The sequence below is a fragment of the Amblyomma mixtum genome, chromosome 4, assembly GCF_055824585.1.
Source record: "Amblyomma mixtum isolate Tamu chromosome 4, ASM5582458v1, whole genome shotgun sequence".
In the NCBI taxonomy this organism is placed as follows: domain Eukaryota; kingdom Metazoa; phylum Arthropoda; class Arachnida; order Ixodida; family Ixodidae; genus Amblyomma; species Amblyomma mixtum.
Genome location: NC_143015.1, coordinates 86,071,581 through 86,092,213, shown reverse-complemented (window position 1 = coordinate 86,092,213; position 20,633 = coordinate 86,071,581). Strand labels below are relative to the sequence as shown.

The following is a 20,633-nucleotide window of genomic DNA, read 5'->3' as shown; positions in this document are numbered from 1 at the left end:
CTAAACATAGAAACTGAAGGGTATCATGCCCAACATCATTCTTCATGGCTTTGAGAAATGTAGGAAATATTTCAGAGTGCTGCTAACAGCGTTGCACGGATAGTTGCATAAGCTGAATATAGAGCGTTGTTTTTCTGAAGGACAAAGACGAAAGCCACGTGACGCGAAACAAGGTTTGGAACTATGTGACTTGCGCGTCCTTTACCCTTACAGTATAGACATCACATTTCCGAGAAATGATATCTGTCATCAAGTTCCTATCTACAGTCACCTCGCGAGCAAATTGAAATAAATGCCGCGCCTGCCCTACTCCGGCGCATTCAAACGTGCGTAGTGTGCCACATTGTGCTGTCTAGCTTACTGATGAGCCCATCCACACAAAGCACCGAAATACAACAAGGGGAGGACTTCGAAGCGCTGTTACTGCGACCTTCCTCTGTACTTTACACAACCGTTCATTTGCTATCTTATTATTTGTTTATTACTTCTTTCTCTTTTGCGTCTTCTTTCGAGATTAACTTGATAGAGCAGATGCCTTATTATCCTACCAACACGGCAGCACTGCGATACACGCTATTCGTAGCCATATGCGCAGTGTACCCCCATATGCAAGCGCGCTGCATTTATTGTCATCGATATGAAATACTCGTCTGTGGATATATAAAAACATTTTTGGGCATAGACAAGCGGAGCAAAAATGCAGGCGTTATATTAATTCCATGCACTAAAATAACTCTTCATTTTGCACGCTAAGCGGCGGCCATTTTCAAGCAAACTGAAGCCTATTTCCGACGCACAATCGTGTGGCGCAAGCCAGCCTCGTACGCTTTCAGGCATCAGCAGAATCGTCGCTCAGTGTGTTGTGCAACGTGCCAGTTATATCACACGACGCTTATCTCGACGCATGTACGCCAGAAGGCCTCGTCACTGCTACTCCACTCATGCCACTCGTATATCATTGCTAGAGTCTCTGTTCAGTGCTATCCTTTAAACACACTGACAATGAAAAAGCAAACACAAGAAAGAAGTGACCTTGCAAGGGATACGACTACGTGTGTGCAGCTGGGGCAGGGTTCCTGAATATTGTAGGCCACATCGACTGTTCTAGAACACTTGCACAGCCAGGAAGGCTTGTTATTAAGGCAGCCGCTTGATCTCTACTTCAAACAAAAAAAAAGTAAATAATACAATCTCTCCATGTTTCCGTGGTCGCCAGTAACAGCTGTAAGGTAAGCGGCTTTTGCGCACGTGGAACCTCATTTCCGGCACACTGGCATGTTACGTAAGCTAGCACAGTACGGGTTCTTGCATCGGCGTAGCCGTAGCTCAAACAATAGCTGCCTCTTCGCTGTGTTGTGAAGCCCGACAATTCGTCCACGCGCGGGAATTCTCCACTCGTGTGGGTCATAATTTATCCTCACTGCTACCCGGTTCGTCGTCACATGCTTATTATTGCTGCAAGAAGAGAATGATTTCATTGACGTCAACGTTCAACTCTCTCTCTCTGCGGAAAAGCGAATAGGAGGAAGAAACGATCATAAATATATTCCAGCACGTGCATAACGCTGGCGCAATATTTCTCGCTAGTTTACGAGACATGCAGACTTGGAGAACTGGAGCATACACGATAGCGCTTGTTGTTAGTGCAGATGGAAAATTTTTCTTCCAAACTACATTCAAAAAAGAACACTGCGACATCTGATACCTCCTGTAGTCGCTTGCGTTGGAGAGATAAAAAATCCAAGCACTCATTTTTTTCATCCACAGGGTTCTGGTTATCAAGAACCAAAATACGCTGCTTGGAAGCCTGAGCCGACTACTGCCCTTTCTCCTTGATTAGTTGTCTTTTGTTATTTCGCTTGCAGGGCTGCAGCTTAATAATAACAAAAAAAAATATAACCCGATGCGACAACTGGGTACTTAAGCGACGCGTGACCATCTGACGACAGCACTACATCGTCCTGTTGCCTACCACGCAGAGAGGTCCCTACTCGTCACCTCCTACCATGGCTGCTGTAATCGTCCTTCTGGCTCTGCTGATGCCCGCTGCCTTGGCTTCGAGCTCCAGTGAGAATTTCTGCTTCTCCTAGATCTTCTACACATCTTCACTTAGTAGTTCGCTGGTTTATCGTAGCTGTTGTTTTATCACAGTAGACCGCAATGCTCATCATATTCATGTCCAGCAATCTTGGACAACAATTTTGAGTATTGAATAATTGTAAGGTAATGGCATAGAAATATATAAGGTTATAGTGCAGACAGGCGTTATATAGCACTATCTTTCCTGTATGTTGTTTCCACCGCTCGCATCGAACAGTTAAAAGTTCCTTAGAAAACCAACAGGGAACGCTTTTCACCATCGCGAAAACGTTAATAGCAAAAATACCCAAGCGTGCCGACGGTAGATCTGTGGATATATTGAATGTATTAGTCAAACCTTAAAATATAAGAGAAATATCGCACATAAACCCTTTCCCTTTCAAAAATGCTTTTCTCCATAATTGTTGGACAACTTCTCGTGTGTTACCCGTGGAGTTTAGTTCGCATTGCGTTGCAATTTTCTTCTAGATTTATAACCATTCAGCCCTTCATTACAAATGCGGCAAGTTGTCATGACCAGCCGTGGCGCTTTAACGACCGTTTCCTTTCCTGAAACCCAGTGAACTGAAATTAATTAGGAGCTCTCTACAACGCCGCCTTCGATAGCCTAAGATCAAGATAGCCTATAATCAACCAATCGTGTTACAAGGCCAAAACGTGTTCCCACAGCTTTTCCTTTTATCACTTTTTTTGTAGCGATGCTTGCGCGTGTCTCTTTCTGAGGAGAAGCGCTGTCAGCATCGCTAGCGCCTTTCGTAATCAAAAACACTTGCGTAGAGTGGCAGGCATATTCTGAAGAATATTTAATCACCCTACATGTTCTTCATATTATGTCCTAGCTGAAATCAAGTCGAATAAATGGGTATGGCAGGACGTGTAATAAGGAGATAAGATAACCGATGGTCGTGTAGGGTAACGGAGTGCAGGCAAGCCAAGAGCAGGCAAGCGTAGCTGGGAGTGGCAAAAAGTGAGTTGGGCGGACGAGATTAGAAATTTTTCCGGGATAAGCTGTCCACAGCTGGTACAAGTAAAGAAATAACTTGAGCTGAACTACGGAACCCTGTGTCCTACAGCGGGCGACATGCTTAAGATAAATTTCTTAACATCCATACCATATTACCTTAAGGAGTTATAGATTCCAAACCACAACACTGACGATTTATTTCGACAAATGTTAGCGCTGATATTCAATTAATGGAATCATTTCCTGTAGCCGCTGTCACAATTGGAAATATTGAACGCCTCTATAACATAATTGCCGAAATTGTACAACTATTAATCACTTTTTTGTGCTGACGTTTTGGCGCTCCTTTTTTTTTACTGCCTCTACATACGACTCCTCGTACTCAGGCCGCTGGCCCCGCGACCATTCTTAGAATATATGAATAGGTAAGTTATCAAGAAAAAAGGCATAAAGAAAAAGAAAATCTAGTCCGTGCGCCGCAATGAAAAGGGTAGGATAAAATTAGGAGTGTCCGGGTATAAGGTGGCAGTAGCAGCCATGGGACAGGTTTCAACATATATCCACTAAGGAGGCCTTTGTACTGCGGGCAACACAGCTGTATTGGGTCTGATGCTGGAGATTTTCGCTGGATTACTTAGTTGTCACATCAGTGTTACTTTAGCGTGCATAGCAATTGTTGTCACCTTCTTTTGTTTCTGTACTCTAGAAGTTTGTCCATGGCTTTTTTTTCTTACACATATCTCCAGTCGTAAGACGGCTGAGTTTTTTTGGTGGAGATGCAATCTCAGCTCGGTTGGCAATTTGGTAGCATGCGGTTTCAGCAGCCAACAACAACGCGGCAGCATCCTTCGCGCTGGAAAGCATGAGCATCGAAAACAGGGAGCTCGTGGACGATGAATCGATTGAAGGCATCGCTCCACGCTGAGCGAGGCCTCCCAGCAGCTGTGCCGACAGTTTACAAAAATAATTACGACTCCGACCGTCTATTTACAACTATTTCCTTCAAAGCCGCGCTGCACAGCTGTCTCATGACACACTTTTACTCATTCATCCGGCGAAAATAATTTTTACATTATGTTATTTCAGCGTGCCTAGCATATTTTTCGTGTGACTTTTAGTATTCCTGGTACAGTAAAGGAATAATTTGGTGATCAACTACGGAAGGCTCTGTCCTACAGCGGGTGACATGTTGAAGATAATCTTTCCATTCCCCTAACAGATTTCATCCCAGTCACATTATCTCGAGAAACTATCGATTTCCTACCACAAGCGAACTTGGAAAAGAACTAAAGAAGAAGTGACTCTGAACTGAGGACTTATTTAAAGATTTTTATTGCATCGAATACGTTCAAAGGAAACCGGGAACAAAACTCTACATAACGATCATCGGGTTACACACAAGATTTCTTTACAAGACTATAACCACATGTAGGCTATGCATGTCGGTGACTTCAGTGAGCTGCTGTTCCTTGATAATCTGCCCCCCAAAATTTATAGACACTGTTATACACTGTCGTCAGACATATTTTCAGGAATACTCCATAAGCAGTAAAATTCCTACAGACAATATATTGATTTACGGTCATACACCTGGCGCAGACTTTTATCCTTTAAGTGTACATAGACTTAGCTTTCAATGGAATAGCCTCCATGAGAATTGTACAGGAAGTCTATAAACCCTTTTAGTAGAGCAGACTGCAATGTCCGCTTGTTGCGCGAGCACACCCTGGTATCTGAATTAATAGAAAAAGTTTCCCCAAACAGTCGCTTCCTATATTCTTCATTTCTTGCGCTGTCCTTTCGCTTTGGCGTGTGGCTTGCTTAAACGGTCACTGAAAAGGGTGTTGGAGGTTGGCCATGGCATTATGTAGAGTACAGGTCACCGACCGTTCACGCCGTGTACAAAACCTCAAGAGTGAGTCGATAATTTAGAAAACAATTTTAAGAACTCCCGCTTCCTCTCCTCAGGGCGACCAGCGGTGGCTATCTTTCGCCCGAATCCGCGCTCATTGCGTCATGTAGCACTCTTTATGTCAGCAGCGGAATGACATCATTGGTTCGCCGCGACAGCGACGTCGACACCAAACCAGTTTAGGAGGCGGTGGCTCCGCCCCATGGGGAATTGCCACGCACGTCGGTGAAGCGGCCGAGTGCGTGGAGCCGGCGGGCCGACAATTCAGCATGCAAAACCTGACGAGAGGAGAGGAAAAGGCACGAAGACGGGGAAATTCAAATTTTTGACTACAAATAACTAAGCTTCCACTTCCACAACACGCGTCAGAAAAATTTTCGGTGCAGGAAATTTGTGACGCGGCGTCCTTTAGCATCCTAGGCATATCGCATCTTTGTTGAGACCCCCTTTCACAGCCCCTTTAATGAAGTAGTTGCGAGCAAGATCGCATTGCTGCTCTTCATTCAAAAGCGGTATTACTTGCTTCTTTCTCTTATGATGTCATCTCTATACGAAGAAAGCGAACAGTCACCGAAACCGAACAGCAAAAGCGAAGGTTTCTATCTCCAAGTTTTTTATTTGTATGTTGATCCATGGTAAATTAATGGTGTTACTTTATTATCGTCAAAAGGTAACTGATAAGAAAGCAGAGAAAAAACGATATTCCTCCGAGGGGATCCTAACTCACGACCTGCAAATTTCGCCTACCGTATTGTGCCAACGGAGCTACGACGACGGCTGCTCAATCTTCTGCATTCTGAAGTATACATAATGATATAATCTTGAAAGTTTTCACCAAAATCGGAGAGCTGTATTCAGGTCCGTCCTGTGGCGTGTGGTCGTTTTTTCTTCGGCTTTCTAATAAATATTCTTTTTTTATTGTTTGCAACCAATTATCTTCATATATATATATATATATATATATATATATATATATATATATATATATATTGTTACGCTGCGTAGCGGCTTCCTGAGGACTTGGAGGAACAAGAGGGAGGCGCGCGCGGACTGATCTGGGCTCTAAGCCGTTTGCGGCCAGCTGCGTTCCGTCCAGCCTTCACCTGTATAAAACCAATTTCATCCGCTACATTTGGTGGAGGTGCTGGGTAAACACGTCCTGGATTCACCAGTACGCCGTCGCAGCCTCCGTGTACCAGGTTTGTCACCTTTATCGCCTGAGGAGTTCATTTCAATGGCTACCACGCAAGCGACGCAGACCCAGCAACTGCGAGCTGAAGATGAGACGACCATGACCCATCAACGAGATCCGCGCACATTCAACGGCGAGACCGAAGAGGACCTTAAAGAATGGCTCCGACATTACGAAAGGTGCAGCAAGTGCAACCGTTGCAACGCTACCGGCCGCCTGTACAACGTTGTTTTCTTCCTTGCTGGCACGGCTCTGACTTGGTTCGACAACCAAGAGGAAAATCTTACAAACCTGGAGCCGGTTTGTCGAAGAAATCACGAAGACCTTCGGGGATACTCTTGCGAGGAAGGAACGCGCGGAGCATCAACTTTCCCAAAGAGCTCAACTACCCGGTGAAACTTACCCGAAATACATCGAGGAAGTATTGAAACCTTGTCGCATGGTCAACCAGCAAATGCTAGAAGAAGACAAGGTAGGGCACCTTCTCAAAGGGATTGCTGAGGACGTGTACAACTTCCTGATTTCCCGAGACACCCTTGCTACGGTTGCGGATGTCATAAAGCAATGCCTTGCATTTGAGGCACTTAAAGAACGCCGGATAGCACCCAAATTCGGACGCCTTTCCAATGTGACAACGGTCACCAGCATCGACATCGCCTAGCCAGAAGACATCGCTTCTATAGTCAGGAGGATTGTACGGCAGGGGTTGGCTGCTCTGCGGCGACGTACAAATTTTGATGAACTTTACCAACAGGTTTCGAGGCCCGTGCCATCTTTGGAGCAGCGTACGCCATGGACTGCACCAAATAACAACGACCCATTTTACAACCCCGGTATTGAGCGGAGTCAACAATCGACGTCGCACCCGTACTTCCAGCAGCTTCCATCCCGTTCTAATGAAGTACCTCGTGGTGCGTCTCGTCGCGTGTCGTCGCCTCTCCTCGGCCATTAAGGGATCCTGCTGTGAGCTACCAAAGCTGCCAGCCACCGATATTTTACGGCTGCGGGTTCAGCGGACACGTTTCCCGCTTTTTCCCGCGTCGACAATTTTCTCGACCCCCTGTGCAACGCGCACCATGCTTCAGGAATGACGCCCAGTGGGAGCAGCCACCCGCTGCCTTCTGTCGGCCTCCTTCTCCCCAACGCGGTGCGCGCAATGACTCCCCTGTCTCCGATCGCAGCATAACTCCGCCACTGCAGCTACAAGGCCGTTCACCATCCCCACGTCGCCACTTTGTTTCTAAATCGCTGGGAAACTAGGCGGTGCGACCGACGGAACTAGGATCGCCGGACAGTCAACATCGCGAATACCTCTGCCTGTAGTCATGCTCAAGAACAAAGTGTCATTGACTGTAGACTATGTTGAAACGGATGCTTTTGTTGACACTGGTGCCGCTGTGTCCGGCATGAGCCTTTCATTTAAAAGCCGCCTTCGACAGAAAGTTATCTTTGTGCGGGGCAGAATGGGTTGCTTTATGACATCCGCAACCGTAGCAAGGGTGTCTCGGGAAATCAGGAAGCTGTACAAGTCCTCAGCAATCCCTTTGAGAAGGTGCCCTACCTTGTCTTCTAGCATTTGCCGGTTGACCATGCGACAAAGTTTACATACTTCCTCGATGTATTTCGCTTTGTGGAGTTGGGGGTGAAACCTTTTGTTCCGGTTGGCCTGTGCTACGCTTCAGTTGTGCTTGGTGACGAGTGCTACCGAACAGAATTCATTGTGTTGAGACGTGTCACGCATGACGTGATCTGGTCGTCTGGAGCGCTGGGCACTACGCCTACAAGAATATAACTTTCCTGTTTCCTGCAAAAAATGGACGCCGTCATAGTGATGCAGACTGCTTGTCATGCCACCCGTTGCCAACTTCAGCCAATGATGAAGACGGTTTCGAAGAATGTTCAGCCTCGTGCGAGCCGACGTTCTCCAGTATGGCGACCTTTAGCTGAGAGCAACGTAGCGACCTTTCCCTGAAGCCCCCTATAGAAGCGGCAGAAGGAGTAGATTCAAACCCATTTATTATCAAAGATGGTATTTTGTTCAAGAAGAACTACTCTGTCGATGGTGCTGCCCTGCTTTTGGTCGTCCCGAAAAGTCTCCGGTCGCAAGTTTTGCACGCTATGCACGATGACATCACATCTAGTCATCTAGGCTTCTCTCGTACCCTCCATCGAATTCGGCAGTGTTTTTATTGGCCGGAAGTTTATAAGACCACCAAGCAGTACGTTGTGACATGTGAACCATGCCAACGCCCTAAGGCACGAAATACCACTACGGCCGGTCCTTTGAAGCCCGCCAAACCACCCACTTCCCGTTTTGAAAAGATTCAAATTGGCTTGCTTGCTCCTTCCAAAAGTCTTTAGAGGGACGCCGTTGGGTGATTGTATGCGTGGACTATCTTACCCGATACGCCGAAACCGCTGTTCTCGCTACCGCCAAGGCTGATGTTTCGTCGTTTCTTCTACACACTGCTGCTCTTCGCCACGGCGCACCCCGTGTTATAATGAGTGATCGTGGACGGCAATTTACTGCTGATGTCGTGGGAGAAATGCTTCGGCTTTGTGGACCAGACTACCGGCACTCTACACCGTACCACCCGCAGACCAACGGTCTTAACGAACGCACCAACCGCACCTTGACAACTATATTGTCCCTGTACGTCTCGTCTGACCATCACAACTTTGACGCCGTGTTGTTATATGTGACGTACGCTTATAACACGACAAATCATGAGGTCCCCCGGTATTCTCTCTTCTATTTGCTATATGCCCGAACTCCCCGCGTTTTCCTCGATACCATCTTCCCGTTTTCCCTGAACGACAACGCGTCCGTTTCCCAGATACTGTGCCGTGCCGAAGAAACCTGTCGTATAGCCCGTTTACGTATACTGGCCTCACAACGCCGCTCAAAAGAGTACTACGACCTACATCATCGTGCAGTCACTTACTCTCCTGGAGAATTTGTCTGGCTTTGGACGCCAACCCGCAGGCGACGATTGCATCAGAAGTTTCTGCATAAATACAATGACTCCTTCATCGTGTTGGACCGATTGAATGATGTGAATTACGTCATCGGCAAGGTAACGACAGATAAACGCCGTTCCCGCAAGACACAAGTCGTTCATGTGGCCCGCTTAGAGCGCTGCCAACGTCGATCTGCCTGACTTCCACGAGGACGAGAATCGTCTGCCCCCGTGGAAATTGTTACTGCGCGAAGCGGCTCACTGAGGACTTGGAAGAAGAGGGAGGCGCGCGCAGACTGATCTGGGCTCTGAGCCGCTTGCGGCTAGCTGTGTTCCGTCCAGAGATCACCTTTATAAAACCCATTTCATCCGCTACAATATATATATATATATATATATATATATATATATATATATATATATATATATATATATATATATATATATATATGGGTTGCGAAAGCGTGAAGTACTAGACTGCTTATAAGAATATATAGCGAAGTATACGCTTCGTTAAAGGAAACATATTTATTCAACTCGACGTTTCGATCGGAAGACCGATCTTCTTCAGGAGTTATTTTACATTGTGAATGCATCCCCTTTTATAGGGGCGGGCACAGAACAGGAAAGTGGGAAACACAAAGCACATAGCAGAAAAATACGCATAAAAATTATTAGAGGCAGTGCGACTATATATATATATATATATATATATATATATATATATATATATATATATATATATATATATGTATGTATGTTTGTATGTATGTATGTATGTATGTATGTATGCATAACCTTCCGTGCACTGGCTTTGGAGACCACTTCATTCGTACATTTCATGTGGCCAGACCCTCGTTCCTTTTCATTTTTCTTCTTAATTTCACCTGAACTGTCACAAGTTTACGCATGTTATTGTTTCTTCCAGCCAGGTGCCGCAACGCGACTCTCCCGGGAATCTTGGGCCTTAGAACAGTATGTATATTCGCGTGATTGTCATTTCCAGCGCGGTCTTACACTGTAGCATGTATGCATGGAATAGGCAGCAACAATATTTTTTCTTCATCATGCGGAGCAGGAATGTGTGTAAAAGTAACAACATGCGGTGGTGGTGCTTGCAAGGCAAACAACAGCACCACGTATTGCAAGGAAAACACCGCCGGAAATAGCTACTCGTTGATAAAAAATAGCGTAAAATAGCGTTCGTAAGATGTGTTCCCCTACTCTAATATTGGGTGCAAAGCACTAGAAAAATGTTATATTGGCATCCTTCGTGGGTCTGACTCTGAAACATCTGCGACAGCGAATCATCGAGCCTTCGGTATTCATGATCACCGACTATAACCCGTTTTGAGTAGCAGAGTAGAATCTGCCTTTGGCAAACCTTCCTCTCCTTTAATTATGCTAAAGTTTTCACAAGGTACCACTACAGATTTTATAATGCAAGTTTTTTTAGAGGTATGAGTTCGCTGTTTCTTTACTTGTCCTCGGCTATGGATACTGCAGGGAATCTAGTGAATCAAATGCGGGCAATGTCGCCTCCTTTTATGGGACACTTTTATCTTCCGCGGAACATTATTTCTGGAACCTTAAAATACGAATCACTAAGGCATTTCCCCGTCATAAGAAAGGGATGGGCCCAGATTTCCTCTGCTTGAATTTCTGTCTGGAGTAAAATTCTGGCCTTAAGGAGACAACAGAGGCTCAAGCAAGGAAGTAAAGGTCAGCAACGACGTGATACCATGTTTGCTGGTCTTGAATTCTCGTCAATACACTGTAAACACAAACATGCCCATATGGGGGTAAAAAAGGAGTAACTTGTCCTCTTGCGCATTCCCTTTTTAAAAGGGAGTGCGCTAAAGGACAACTTGCTCCCTCTTTAATCCTTTCTGCTTACAGTGTAGAGACGCGGACCAGTTTTTCGGCGCTGTCGGAAACAAACTAAGCTCGCAAGCGTAGTGCAAAGCTCTTTGGAATTCTATAGCTTCAAAAAATGATTAATCTTTCCTCTTCTGGTGTAGTCAAATAACGAAGAGTGCATTGCTGCGCGGCAGAGTTCATTCATTCGTACAAATAAAATTCAATTTTCTTGTTCCCTCTGTGCTTGTCTGTTTTGTTCCGACGTACAAATCCACGATGTTTTCTTGCGTTAATAGAAGGGTTTTTGCTGTTTTGGGCACACTGTCTTCCGTGATCTCCCCGGCTTGTTTTCGTTAGAGTTAAGTTGACAATGAACGTGGCTTTCAAGACCGCCAACGTAACCAGACGTTGTTCCATTTCCAGTGCCTTGGGACTTCGCTGGATCTCTGCGGTTCACCTGCAGTAAGAATCTGCTTCTCATTTGAATGCGGATAACTTTCCCACAGTGTGAAACGACGGCTTCAATCTTGGAAGTTTGGGTTCCGTCTTGGCGAACGAAATACTCCTGGTAAAATGTTGATGCCACGTACGACATTTTTTTTTTACTGCAGTCAATACGGGGAGGTGTTAAAGCATTATCTGGAGTCCCTAATAAGCCCTGCAAGCACAATAATCTGCGATTATTCAAAATTAAACACGTCGAACGTACTTACATAGTTCGGTGAGCAGATTTTCACTGAAAATGGCAAATTGGTGATTAACTTAAAAAAAAACACTGAAGCTTTGGAAGACGCATCAAATATTTTAGACCACACTCAGCAGAACAGTGACGTCATACGACTTGATAAGTGTACAACAGCGTAATCCTTTTTCTTTTACGAAACAAGTTAATAGGATGGTCTGTAAGCTGACATTAAAACTTCACAAAAATTTCTCTCTGCTTCATCTTGGCGATAACTCTTAACCAACACTTCAAAAACCTGCTTGAGGCAGTATAAGCCCATAGTGCGTTTCTTTGTTCATTTTTGTTAATGATACTCTCGGGCTCAAACCATTCAAAGGTACAAGTAGGCAATGAAAAGAAACAAAAAAACTTAAGTGCCTTCTAACGTTACTATGAAAGATGAAAACGCGATAATAATTAGGTGGCCTGCTGGGGTGTCTACAGTGAGTGTTTATGGTCTGCATTAGTCACCTTCTAGATTCTTCGATCGCCTTCGAATGGGTTGTCGAACTTAATTTTACTATTCCGACCTTCTGGTTTATATTAGTTAATGTTCTGCGATTAATCTAAAATTTGTGTCGTCGTAATGAACTGGGAGGAGCAGCCGAACTCCCACATTTCTGGTGTCCTCATATTTCCTATTTTGGAAGTGCGCTATCACTGGTCCACTGAAGATCACGTGGCGTTGATGACGGCATGGCCACGGCCCCGGCATGTGGCAGTTTATTACACAGCCACTGATGGGGCTTCAGAGATCCAGGCTGTTCTTACCGAGTTCCAGTAAAGCTCATGCGTCTCGCCACGGTGGACAAGAGTCGTGTATATGGAATAGGACAACGGTGGGCAGCTTGCTCACAATCGTGTGGTCAGGTTGCCGCCTTCCAATTTTGTCGCGTTGTAATGACACCACGAGGTCACCTGTCCTGTCTCAACCAATCATATAATTTTTTAGGAACATCGAATTTCGCCCGTCTCTCTGATTGGTCAGTTTTTATTCTGGTTATTTACATACCCTAAGGGCCCGGGGTAGGGAGGGGGGGGGGCATTACATGAGGGCGAGAGGTTTAATAAACAAGAACACCAATGCTCATAAAACAGGCCAAAATGTCGATTTGAACATAGAACACACAACCTAAGTAATGAACAGCAAGCCAAGGAGAATAGAAAGAAAAGAAAAAAGGATGCCATCACTGATAGCCTTAAGAAAACAGTTTCCTACAAAGAAAAGTACATGTACAGAAAACCATTTCTTTGACAAACTTTTCTTTTTCGCAAATAACGACATAAAAATTACTATCGGCAGGGGGCGCTTCAAAGAATGGTAGAGGCATCAGAACGGGGATTTTCCGCTTAGATTACTTTATACCATTTTTTTTCTCTCAAAAAGTGACAAAGCAGTTAGTACAAAGGCTGAAATTATAATATGCCTTTAAATATTAATGACTTCAGAGTTGATTGAAAAGATTGAGCATCGTTGATAATGGCAACACTTGATGGCAATGAATTCGATTGCTCTATTGATAATAGAAGTGGTGAATTATGCTATTTTTCAGTAGGCGCAAATATTGGTTTTACTTTGAATGCGTGGTCTATCCTAGTGGAAATGTGATGAGCTGGAAAATATGTGAACGAGAAAACAACGTGTAACTATTGTGTAAGGTGTGAAAAAAATAAAGCCGAGAAAATGTTCGGCGCGTTGCGAGTGATTGCATACACAGGGTGTCTTTTATTTCGGTGATGCTTTGGAATCGCGAGTAAGGTGACAACATGAAACGTGCTGCTTTGTTTAGAACAGTTTCAAGGTGGTTGGTCCATGCGACATGATGAGGATGCCAAATGATACACGCGTATTCTAACGATGGCCGGATGAGCGAGTTGAATGTGAAAAGTCTAGTGTCACCGTTGGCTAGGTGAAGTCGCCGCTTGAGAAGGCCTAGTTTCTTTAAAGCTTTGGATGTTATCTGCTGTATATGATTATGCTATGTTAAAGCGGAAATAAATACTCTGTCCAGGTATTTGAATGTCGAAACTGAGCATACTGAGCCATTGTCAATTGCATATGTGTTAACCAGAGTCAATGACGAAGAGGTAAATTTAAGTTGCTTTGTTTTTTCTACAATAATTTGCATCTGCCAAACAAAGCACGATTCTGTTACTTTGTTAAGGGCAGACTGCAGTTGAAAAATGTCGTTAGGGCTCGTTTTCTCCTTGTATATTACGCAGTCGTCTGCAAATAAACGATCGGCCGCATTTATGTTAGATGCAATGTCATCAATATAAATTAAAAATAGCAGTGGGTTCAGCACTGACCACTGAGGTGCCCCTGATACTATTGTTTCCGGCCTCGAGATGCTCCTTCGCATTCGCCTTGGTTCAGCCATGTACAGGGTGTTTCACTAAAATGTTTAAAGCTAGGCTTTTTGAGTTTGAAGAGAGCTTTTTTCGCCATAGCATTGTCAGCGACGTACTACATCAGAATACAGCTAATATTATACAGCTATTATTACACAGCTAATATTTAACAGGCAGCTTTTTTACAAGTACTGTCGGGCTCCTCGATTATTGGGAACAGTATAGCTCACAGTCCGTAATATCCATATCAAATTTTAAAATTTCAAAAACGCGGTTACCGCGGGCGCTGTGGCCCAGCAAATTTGTGCTATTTCGACAAGCTACGTGCACTGCAGAGGTTGCTTCGCCTGCAAGCTTCTCGAAAGCGCATGTATTTTGCCGTGATGCAGCCAAAATTTGTTGGGCCTTAGAGACCAGAGTACCCGCATTTCTGAAATTTTAAAAATTGATGTGGATAATACTCACTGTGTTCTACAAGCCTCTCAGAATCCTAACAGCAATAGATAAGAAGTTAACTATTCGATATTAGCAAACCAGCCTGTTAGTTAGCACATCTTAGCTGTATTCTGATGTACTACATCGTTAACAATTTTATGCTGAATAAAAAGTACTCTTCCAACTGACTCACCCTAACTTTAAAATTTGTGTAATGACTTAGGTGAAACACCCGTTATGTGGAATTGGTCATCCTATAACATACTCTTATCTTTTGGGCAAAGGAATTTAATTCTAATCGAGTTATTTTAATCGCCACCGGTCATGGTGGCCGGTTGCTCGAAATTTAATGGGCAAGTTGCAGCCTCCAACTCTTGATAGATTTTCATGACGTCGCGAAACAACGTAACCTGTAACTATCAGCAGCCGCAACCAGTACCTTCATTGTGACATAAAATGAAACATTCTTTTCTGATTACTACTTGTTCGCACTTTCAGTTTTAATTCGAAAACATAAAATAATTTCATCAGGGCCGTGTGATATGAAACGATACAGTGATAGCCAATGCATCAGTAATTCTTTCACCTTTAATGTTATACAGAAGAAACTTTGTAAACACAGAAAGTGCAGAATTTTGAGCAGGGATGCAGACTTTCAAGAAATGAACCTCCCCAAAAAAATTGGCTTCCTTTAGAATCTCCTTTCCGCCGACACAAGGAGGCACCGCCTCTGGGTAGCGGCGAAATGCCACGAAACTAAAGATTGTATTAAAATCTGTCTCCATAGCCACAAGTGCCTTTATCTACATTATGCTGAAGGAAAATCGAATGGCTTTCAAGCAACAACTTCTGTCCGTCGAAGTGGACAATTCTTGGCGTCCCTATTTCTGGGCGTTCGCTATCAGCTGCTGTATAACATTGACGCATACATGATTATTGTAATATCTAATTCGCTTGATTTTTGTATCTCTCGTCACATCGCACAGGAAGACATCGCGGTAGCCCTGATAAAGCTGGTGGAGGTGAGTACAGCCAACGGGTCGATTTTTGTGTTTATGAAGCTGAATGTCCGTAGACAGACATTCACCAAATGCTAAACGCAATCTTTCGGGCGCGTTCCTTCCAAACTAGGGAAGTGGGTAACGCAAAGAAAGAGGAGCAGGAATACCGACCACTTTCATTTTTTCGGTTCGCTTTGTTTTATTGGGTCTCACACCCCAAAGCGACTAAGGATATGAAGGACGCCGTAGTGAAGGGCTCCGGAAATTTCGACCACCTGGGGTTTCTTTAACGTGCAGTGAGACATCGCACAGTACACGGGCCTCTAGAGTTTCGCCTCCATCGAAATTCGGCTGGCGCGGCCGGGATCAAACCCGCGTCTTTCAGGTCAGCAGCCGAGCACCATAACCACTGAGCCACCGCGGCGGCGGCTTTCATTTTTCTGTGCTCCTAGGCTGTACTGAAGTGTAGTGCAGAGTGGTATCGTTCCTTTAAAATTTGACCGTTCGCCACTACCAAGAATTCGTGACAATCACTTCTGGTTCCCTTGGATGCCAGAGCGGGGCGCATGGCTTTGAGCCGTACTCAACAATTCTGCACAAAGGCATTTTTGAGCAGAAAAATGTTTATGAACGTAATTTTTTTCATATATTGGAAGATTTCCCAATAACAATCAAAATATTCACACATGAGCCTACGGCAGTCGTGTAGTTTTTTTCTATTCACGTTTTTTTTTCTTCAAAACTGTTCACCGTTCATTTTGAATGGAAGTCTTATATGTTAAATGCCATCGATGGAAACATTTTAAAAGAAAGATTTTTACATCTCTCTTAACAGAAACAATCTTAAAACCTTTTTTGTGCCAGAATGTTGAACATGCTTAAAAAATTGCTCGTTTACGTCGTCCGCGCCGTAAGAAACAAAGAGAACGGTACAGTGACTGCAGAATGAAACGTGCTAAAGGCCGCAACACTGGTGTTGCTTTCCCTAGTTCCTTAAAATTGTAGTGGAAGGTTCGAGACTCATACCATTATCTGAGTACTTACGCGTGCCTCCTGAGTATTTACAGGTGCTATCGGGCGCTGAGCCCGATTACGTGGAATTCAATCCCTCCCGTGGCGACCGAGCTTCGGTAGACACACAAAAAAAAAACATGCCCGTTGTCTGCGCGGTGTCAGTCCAAGTGAACGAATCCCAGATGGACGAAATTTATCCGGAGCACCATCGAGAACTCCTATTTCTCTCTTCTTTCTTTTATTTCCTCCTTCCTTGTTTCCATTATGATGCGCCCGACAAGTAAGAGTTCGCTAAAAAGAAATAGGGTTTTGGGGAATGTGAAAGGTAACTCTTACTTGTCTGAAGGAAGGAGGAATCAGGAAGTAGGTAGTGAAAAAAAGAAGAGTCGTCGAGGAGGCTCCGGACAAAGTTCGGGCAGTTACCGTCACAGTTACCGTCGCAGTTTCTTGTCGGTCGGAACGGGAAAACGTGCGACGGCGGCAGTCTTTTCGGGGTCCGGCCGCACTCCCTCAGCGCTCACAACGTGACCCAGAAATTTCAGCTCTTCGTAACCGAAATGACACTTCTGGGGCTTCAGGGTAAGGTCTGCCGAGCGGAGGGCTTCGAGGACAGCCCGCAGGCGCTGGAGATGTTGGTCAAACGTTTCCGAAAAAACTACGACGTCGTCCAAGTAAACAAGACAGCTTTGCCACTTGAGGCCTGTGAGGACGGTGTCCATCATCCGTTGGAACGTAGCCGGGGCGGAGCACAAACCGAAAGGAAGCACTTTAAATTCATAGAGGCCATCTGGAGTCACAAAGGCGGTTTTTTCGCGGTCCCGTTCGTCTACTTCAATTTGCCAATAGCCGCTCTTTAAGTCAATGGATGAGAAGTACTTAGCGCGCCGTAATCTATCCAGCGAGTCGTCAATGCGCGGCAACGGGTAGACGTCCTTTTTGGTCACACTGTTCAGTTTGCGATAGTCGACACAAAACCGGAGAGTGCCGTCCTTCTTCTTAACAAGGACTACAGGTGAAGACCACGGGCTTTGGGAAGGTTGAACAACGCCATCGTCAAGCATTTCCTGAACCTGAGTTTGGATAACCGCCCGTTCTTTAGCAGAAACACGATAAGGCTGCTGTCGTATAGGGCGAGCGTCGTCATAAGTGATGATGCGGTGCTGCGTGATGGGTGTTTGACGAACCTTCGAGGAGGAAGCGAAGCACGACTTGTATTCCTTCAGCAGCTGTTCCAAAGCCAGGCGTTGCTCCCGAGACAGGTGGCAGTTTATGTCGACGTTTTCAAGGGAAGGTTCGTCTGTGTCGGCTGCCGCGGACGCAAAACAAACGGGAATATCGGTAACAGGTTCGGCAGAAGCGATAGCCGTTCCTGCAAAAAGGTGCCGGTACTCATTAGAAAAATTAGTGACCAGGACCGCAGACCGGCCACCACGAAGCGTCAGTAGACTGCGAGCGGCGCAGATGCCTTGAGTAAGCAGGAGTGAACGGTTAGCCTCGGCGACTGCTTCTGCGTCATGCAAGTCGTTGCAAGTGACTTCAACCAAAACACTGCTCCGTGGCGGCAACGTGACACTGTCTGCAGAAACACGAAGGGCGGCACTGCGATGGCAAGATTCGGCGAGGTGGGTCGCTTTACCGGTCGAAAAGGTGATGATTCGTCGGCGGAGGTCGATGACAGCACCATACTCCCGCAGAAAGTCAATGCCGATAATGAGATCGCGGGAGCAATTGCATAGAACTACACAACTGACGAAGAACGTAGATCCCTGAATCTGAACGCGAGCCGCGCAAATACCCTTTGGAGTAACGAGATGACCACCGGCAGTACGGAGATGCACTACAGAACAAGGCGTAAGGACTTTTTTTAGAAGAGTCGCCAATTTATCACTGATAATTGAATAGTCGGCCCCGGTGTCCACTAATGCACTGACTCTGTGACCGTCGAGAAGAACAGGTATGTCCAAGGAAACGCAGCTGTCTTGGTCAGATGACGGTACTATCTGTTCACGGTCGGAGCGTAGCGGCGGCGGCGGGAGGTCTTCAGCGCAGCGACTTCCAGCGACCTCGCCCCCGAAGGTCGCTGGTCTCAGTTTTCCCGGCGAGGGCTCGGCGAGCGACCCTGTACTGCTCGCGGGGAGCTGTGCGGGTTCGGGGAAGAGCGCCGCGGAGAAGATGAGCGCGGCTGATGCGGCGCACGGGCTGAAAGTCGCTGTTCCGCGAGGAAGTCTTCAATGGCTGGAGGCCGGTGGCCAAACCGGGGTCTGGGCGAATCGGCGCGAAAGCCCTGCAGACCGAGGCGTCGATAAGAACAATTGCGGTAGAGATGGCCTGGTTCTCCGCAGTGAAAGCAGAGTGGCCGGTTGTCAGGTGTGCGCCAGACATCGGCCTTCCGCAAGTGCACTCGGCGATCGTCGAAATACGGGACTGGTGGAACTGGGGACAGCGGTGCAGGAGGCGTTACTGGAATCGGCGGTGGCGAAGCGGCAGCCGGGCGTCTCGCAACTTCGGCATAGGTGGGGCGGCTGTAGTCTCCCGGCAGATGTGGTGTTTCGACGGTAGGACCCCTGAACGCCTGTTGCACCTCCTCGCGAACAAGAGCGGAAAGCGAACCAAGTGCAGACTGCGAAGGGCTGCAAAACTTGAGGACCTCTTCACGCACGATGGTGCGAATCAGTTCGCGCAAATCGTCAGGGTGGCTCCCGGCGGTGGCAAACGATTCGGTAACTGCAGCAGCATGCACGGGCCGGTTGTAAGTCGCAGAACGTTGTTGAAGAACCTTTTCCATCGTCGCGGCCTCGGCAAGGAATGCAGCGACGGTCGATGGTGGGCTGCGCACGAGGCCTGCAAATAGCTGTTCTTTGACGCCGCGCATGAGTTGGCGCACCTTTTTCTCTTCGGGCATGGCCGGGTCAGCTCGCCGGAAGAGCCGAGTCATATCCTCCACGTACATGGCTACAGACTCATTCGGCATTTGAATGCGAGACTGCAAAGCCCGTTCAGCCCGTTCTCGGCGATCCGTGCTGGTGTAGGTCTCCAGCAGGCGTCGGCGGAACTCATGCCATGATGTTAGCGCATCTTCTCGGTTCTCGTACCACGTACGTGCCCCATCCTCCAGGCTAAAGAAGACGTTTCGAAGCTTGGCTGCGTCGTCCCACTGGTTGAACGAGGCCACGCGTTCAAACTCGACCAGCCAGTCTTCGACGTCTTCGAGCTGACTGCCATGGAATGGTTTGGGCAGTCGCGGATTCTGCAAGGTATAGTAGGCTGCAGCTGGCATAACAGGTCGATGGGTGGCTGCTCTTGCAGACTCCAAAAGCCCGTGTTCGGGAGGTAGGCCTTGGTTTCTCCGGCTAGCACGGTGCACAGGGGTGTCCACTAGCGAAGGACTGGAGCCCAGGGTATGCGGAGGAGTATTAGACATATACAGGGATCTTACCCAGCGCCTACACCAGACTGTAACGTACTTGCTGACGAAGGGGGGTTTATTAGTAGGCACGAAAGGGAAGGCCAGGCAAGCTGGGGCAACAACAGCGACAGACTCCACACGGCGCGAGCCCTACTTCGTCGTCGTCGCCCTACTTCGTATGCGCCACCTGGCAATACTAGGTGGCAATATATATATATATATATATATATACATATATCAAGAAACACCACAACATCCTTCAACAGAGTAAAGGATATATATATTATATACACAGAAGAGACATCTACATGGATACAGTTGCTGTGTTATTCCGTTTTCAAATTTCAATCTTTTCACATTTGGGAGAGCAGTTTGATAAAAACAGGAGCCGCCATGGACTGCTCCGAAAAATTGGCAGCGGTTAAACTCTGTTAATCTTAGTTAGTAGAGCCTTGAGTTTGTAGTTATGATTGGTATAGGATTTAATTAATTAATTAGCGTTAGTTAATTTGGGTCGATACCTATCAGAGCAAATTATCATTTGCCCTAAGCTTTACAAAGGTGTATGACTGAGGCTACAGAGCAAGTTTGGTTTAACGGAAATTAACTAGTAACTGACATTAATTCAGCTCGCTAACTAGCACAGCGCATTTTAGCTTAACCTTATCTTTCCAATGGTATATTACTCGATGCTAGAGAGCAAAATGTGGTGT

General features: G+C 46.1%; 1 protein-coding gene across 1 annotated transcript in view; it reads left to right on the top strand.

The window, feature by feature from the left end:
- Positions 1 to 1,967: 1,967 nt before the first annotated feature.
- LOC149347295 (uncharacterized) overlaps positions 1,968 to 20,633 on the top strand; it is a 33,092-nt gene continuing 14,426 nt past the window's right edge. Inside the window, exons 1-3 of the mRNA XM_089541533.1 lie at positions 1,968 to 2,067; positions 10,057 to 10,103; positions 11,412 to 11,450. Of these exons, the coding sequence (XP_089397659.1) occupies positions 2,007 to 2,067; positions 10,057 to 10,103; positions 11,412 to 11,450 (147 nt within the window). The 5' untranslated portion in view covers positions 1,968 to 2,006. The remainder of the gene's footprint in view (positions 2,068 to 10,056; positions 10,104 to 11,411; positions 11,451 to 20,633) is intronic.